This window comes from Suricata suricatta, chromosome 7 (genome assembly GCF_006229205.1).
Source record: "Suricata suricatta isolate VVHF042 chromosome 7, meerkat_22Aug2017_6uvM2_HiC, whole genome shotgun sequence".
NCBI classification, from domain to species: Eukaryota; Metazoa; Chordata; class Mammalia; order Carnivora; family Herpestidae; genus Suricata; species Suricata suricatta.
In genome coordinates, this window is record NC_043706.1 from 193,637 (window position 1) to 198,873 (window position 5,237).

Sequence of the window (5,237 nt, forward strand, 5' to 3'; positions counted from 1 at the left end):
GGGGGGGGGGGCTTGAGCAGGGGGTGGGGGTAGGGGAAGGAGAACAGGAGCAGGGTGAGGAGGAGGGGAGACATGAGGGGGAGCGGGCGGGATTTCGAGCAGAAACCACGTGAGGGTGTGACCTGGGAACAAGCGCACCGCCTAGTGCAGAGTAGGTGCTGGGCCGGGAGGTGCCGTGATGTCCAGGTGCAGAGGGGAGGGTAGCCAGGTGCGAGCACACCGGGAAAGCTAGCGGGTGAACATGGCTGTGCGCCGGTGGGAAAGCCCTGCCTCAGCTACGCATGCACACTGCCAGACAGCTGCGGGGCGCTGGGGGCGCTGGGGGAGCAAGGACACGTGACCCCAGGAGGGCGGAGCCGGCACCTGTGCGAAGCAGGGGTGGACCAGCCTGGGCACACAGCCTCAGAGGGAAGACTGTGCGGCCAGAAGAGGCAAAATTCACGAGGGACAAACCTGGTGGGGGGTGGGCCCGGGGAAGGAGACTAGGTAAGCGTGGTGGTAGGCAAGGGCAGGGCGGGAGGTGCCAGAGACGGGGGCACAGCAGCCAGACACAAAGGGGACAGCGGAGTCCAGTGGGCACAGATCGGTGAGGGCAGTTTCCAGAGTCCTGGGGACTCGGCCCTCCCCGCTCCCCCCCCCCAGGCCTCACAAAGCGGGTGCCTTCTCCTGGCCCCCCTCCCCCCTCCCCCCCTCACTTGTACAGCAAATGAACCCGGCTCCCATCACAGCTGAGCCGGTCTGGGGGCTCATGGGGCCCCCTGGGCAGGCCCCCCGAGGGGTCTGGGGGCGTCGGGGGGTGTCGCCGGGGGCGAAGCTGCTGCCGAGACCGGAGCTGATGGCGCAGCTCGGAGACACGCTCCTCTTTCTGCAGGATGGGAGAAGGGGAAGTGAGGGGGGGGGCCAGCAGAATGGGGGGCGTGTGCAGGGACGCAGTGGTGGACAGAGAAATGGAAACGGGAGGCAGGGAAGGATCAGCAAAGTGGAGGCAGAGTGAAGAGGAGGGGTCAGGGAGGTGAGGCCCAGAGGCAGGACGGGGTGGGGAATGCCCGTGTGCCCCCGCCACGCAAGCACCTCAGCGATTATCTTCTCCAGCTCCCGGTTCTCCTTCTCCAGCAGCCGGGACTTCTCCTCGTCGTTGTTGTTGGTGGAAGACCCCGTCTTCATGGTGTCCTGAGCCTCGGACTGCCACTCCCCACGGGTGACCAGCCTGCGCACCTGGGGGGCGGGTGTGGGGTGCATAGGGCACCGGAGCCAGGCTGTCAGCCTTGGTGGGTGCAGGGGAGCGAGAGGGACAGGCCAGCAGGTGGGGCTGGGGAGCAGACGCCCGGGAGCAAGGCTGGGCACGGGGCAGAGGGCCGGGGCGAGCCCCACCTTGGGCACGAACAGCACCACCAGCGTGATGTAGGAGGAGAACACTATGGCGAGAGCTGCGAAGGCGAAGGCGGCGTCCTGCTGGCTGGACAGGATCATGGTGACCGGTGCAGTGATGAGGCACAGGACCTGCAGGCACCCACGCGGGGACCTCCAGGCTCTGCTCCGTGAGTGGAGGGGTCCAAACCTGAGGCCCCCTCGACCCTCCCACTCACGCGGGCTCTAGCTCAGCCCCTGCCTCTCCTGCAGCCATCACACACTTCAGAGTCCGAGTGTTCCCACGCCCGGCGGCGCGCCAACTCCGCCAGGGCTCCACACACAAGCCATCTAACCCCTGCGTCTGCATCCCTGCTCATGTGCGGGGACAGTAAGTCTGCCTCATGGGTGGTCATGGGAAGATTAATGAGGCAATGTCTGCAGCGTGCTTTCCCAACTGTGAGGCGCTTCGCAAACCTGGAGCATTAAGGAACTGCCTAAGACTTCCACCTGCTGATCCTGTGGCCCCCGGGATCAGGGCTCACCGCCACGTTGTAGATGGCCATGCCCACAGCCCTGTGGTCGTTGATCTTCTCGGTGGACACACTCTTCGTCTCATAAGCAAGAAAGATGCCCAGCAGCAGCAGGAGCCCCTTGTAACCGTAGAAAATGCCTAGGATGGCAGGAAGTGGTCACCTGGTGACAGCCCCCGCGTCCACTCTCTCTGCACAGGGCCCCCTACTGCTGCTCCTTCTTACAACTCCACAGCAAACAGCGCTCCCTTCCAGCTGCCCTTCTGACATGGCACAGCCACCTCTGTGCACCCCCAGCCCAACCACACCTGAGCACCTAGGACAGAGCCACACCCGGGCCACTCACTGTCTCACCCCCTCACCCTCAGGCTGAGGGCAGGGTTGGCTCTTTGTGGTCACAGACCAAAGCAATGTTCAGGAGGCCGAAGGGGGCCTCCGCCTGCCCTCACAGCTCTGGTCTTACTATAGGGAGCAGACCAAACAGCAGGGGTCAGGCCATGCCCTCTGGTCCCTCTACCCCACCCCTGCTTTAGACCCTGGGGTCCTCCTGGAAAAAGTCCAACTCTCCCCCACTCCCAGAAAGGATCAGTGCAATGACACAGAAGAGGACACTCAAGCCGCCCCTTCTTCCGAGGTCCTTTGTCCCCACCAACCTGCTGTCCCTGCCCCTCCCCGCCCCCCACCCCTCCCCCACCCCCCACACACCTAGCCACGTGTTCATCTTCTTGGAGCTGCAGTGCTCCAGCTGGGGCAGGATGGACACATCGATGTCTTCCTTTGGCTCCTCCTTGGCAAAGGTCTAGTGGAGAAACAGGGCCGCCAGGAAGACAGCGGTCACTCTCCCCACACCTCTAACCCCTCTTTCCTAGGAGACCCTCGAAACATGTCAGGCCTCACGCTAGGCCCAGGGGTGTTTTCATGAACCCCAGCTTTCCACGATGCCTGCAAAGTCTACATATCCTTCCTGGGGTCCCCACCACCTGCGTTCATCAAGGAAGCTCAGGGCACCTGCCAGGGCCCCGTACGGGAAGGGCAGGGGGAGCTGCTGGCGAGGACGATGCTGGAGGGGCTCTCCCGTGAGCGGCGGCACGGCTGGAGATCACACTCAGCCCCAACCAGCCCCTGGCCTCATGCCTCCTCCCAAGCCGTACCTCAATGGTCCGATGCAAGGGGTCCACAATCTGCCAGATGGCAAGAGTGACAACATCCATGCCCACCAACAAGCCCACCGTGGCATACAGCTTCCAGGGCTCCAGGGTCTGGACAGGCACAGAGCACAGGCCTGTTGGGAGAAGCCCTCCAGGCCCCAATAGCCAAGGATCGGAGGGCCGAGGGACAGCAGGCCGCTTACCTTCCTCCACTCCTTCTTCTCCTCCTTCTTCGTGAAGACCGTGTGCACCCACCAGATCTTAGTGAACATGGAGCCGTAGCCCAGACTAAACCCCAGACCCAGGAGCCAGAGGCGGGCCTGGCACGGGAAGAGAGAGAACAGGGCACCACAGTGTGGGGCAGGGCCTCAGGGGCAAGGAGCACAGCCACTGGGCACCGGGGCGTGGAGGACCAGCAAGGGAGTCCCTGCCTTCAGCAACCTTTTCCCATCCAGCAAGGAACCCGGCCACAATCTCCTGGGGTTACTGGCCATTCAGGTGGGGTGCAGCCCCAGACCCTTCAAACACAGCCCACGCACGTCTGCAGACCCAGCCACAGGGCCCTTTGCTCTCCCTGCTCCGGCCACACTGACGGCCACACTGACGTTCGCCCTTCTATCCCTGCAAGTCTTTATCTCTCCGGCTGTCTTTCATATTCAAATGCCATCCCTGCTGGGGTCCAGCTGTTTCCAGGGTTGCTTCCTCTTTGCTTCCACACCACTCTGTGCAGACACCTCTCCTAGTGCCCCCGTGTCTACCTCTCCCACTGCTTTCTGGTTTCCCTAGGGACGTAGAGCCTCGGGTGGGGTGCAGGTGCACAGCTGCCCGGTCAGGACAGGCCAAGGAAGGAGGCGCGAGAGCACAGGGGAAAGGGTACTGTTTCCCACCAGCAAAACAGAACTGCAGAAGCCAGCCTTTCCCCGCAGCCCCAGGACCTGCTGTGCCCCGAATACCAAGCACATCCTCCCTACCCCCAACTCCTTGCTGTCAGTTCAGGTCTCCAAACCACAGCCAAGGCCCGCCTGGAGCTCAGTGCCTGCTCTTGGCCCCCACACAAGCTGCCATTGTTCAAGGGCTCTTTGTGCAGACCCCTTCCTTCACCCCCAACACACCCCCTCTCGTCTGCAAGGCCATGGCAACCTTGGAACTGACGAGAGAGCCACACAGAGAGAGCCACACAGTACGAAGGTCTGGAGGACAGGAAGGAGGAACGGTGCCAGGCAGGGACCACAGGGGTGGCGTTAGGGGGCCAGGGACCGTCGAGGAATGGCTGGGACCACGGCCTCTAGGGACGGGCTCTGTGGGGGACGGCCCCTCCTGCAGGGTGGCCACTCACATCCTCCTCACCTGGCAGACAAAGGGGAACTGGCTTCTCCCGATGTGGTAGCCATCCAGCCCGAGGGGGAAGACGGCGGCCAGTGCCAGGGCGCAGCCCACAGCGGTCAGGTTGTTCAGGTTTGGCTGGGAGTTCTGGATGTAACTGGGGGGGAGGGCGCAGAGGGGAGAGAGCGGAATTAACGTCTTCTCCAGGGGGTCAGCTCCTCAGTGTCACCAGGGCTGACGCAGGCTCAGCCATGAGCAAGGGTGCACGGTGCAGCCTGGGAGACAAGGCTGAGAGGCGGGGGATGCCCGGCCCGGGACTCCCCTGCGCACACTGCACCCCCTGGCCGCCGCCCGGGACCCACCTGGGCATTGCATCCCCTGACGCGGGACCTACCTGCATGCACTGCATCCCCTGGCCCCTGACCCGGGACCCACCTGCACACATTGCACCACCTGGCCCCCGACCTGGCCCCCATCTGCGCTCACTGCACCCCCTGGCCCCTGGGACCCACCTGCGCACACTGCACCCCCTGGCCCCCCGCCCATGACCCACCTGCGCACCGCATCCCCTGGCCCCTGACCCAGTACCCACCTGCGCTAACTGCACCCCCTGGCCCCCTCCCGTGACCCACCTGCGCACTGCATCCCCTGGCCCCCTGCCCGGGACCCACCTGCGCTCACTGCATCCCCTGGCCCGGGACCCACCTGCGCACTGCATCCCCTGGCCCCCGACCCGGGACCCACCTGCGCACACTGCATCTCCTGGCCCCCGACCCGGGACCCACCTGCACACACTGCACCCCCTGGACCCCAGGACCCACCTGCGCACTGCATCCCCTGGCCCCCCACCCGGGACCCACCTGCGCACACTGCACCCCCTGGCCTC

General features: G+C 64.6%; 1 protein-coding gene across 1 annotated transcript; it reads right to left on the reverse strand.

Moving 5' to 3' along the window:
• Window positions 1–12: 12 nt before the first annotated feature.
• On the reverse strand, window positions 13–4,827 carry LOC115296414 (gamma-aminobutyric acid type B receptor subunit 1-like). Its single transcript, XM_029944880.1, has 9 exons — window positions 4,746–4,827; window positions 4,376–4,566; window positions 3,232–3,348; window positions 3,032–3,139; window positions 2,586–2,679; window positions 1,893–2,020; window positions 1,372–1,500; window positions 1,072–1,215; window positions 13–865 (listed from the first exon to the last, which is right to left on the reverse strand). Exons 1-9 carry the CDS (start codon window positions 4,825–4,827, stop codon window positions 692–694), a joined length of 1,167 nt encoding a protein of 388 aa, XP_029800740.1. The 3' UTR covers window positions 13–691.
• Between the last annotated feature and the right edge of the window lie 410 nt (window positions 4,828–5,237).

Bases quoted from the DNA above. Each gene is read 5' to 3' on its own strand.
- LOC115296414 (XM_029944880.1), bottom strand. From the start codon at position 4,827: ATGGGGGCCAGGTCGGGGGCCAGGTGGTGCAATGTGTGCAGGTGGGTC. The intron at 3,349-4,375 runs GTGAGGAGGATG...TTCCCGTGCCAG, and splicing joins AGTTCCCCTTTGTCTGCCAG to GCCCGCCTCTGGCTCCTGGG. The intron at 2,680-3,031 runs GTACGGCTTGGG...TTTCTCCACTAG, and splicing joins CCTTGCATCGGACCATTGAG to ACCTTTGCCAAGGAGGAGCC.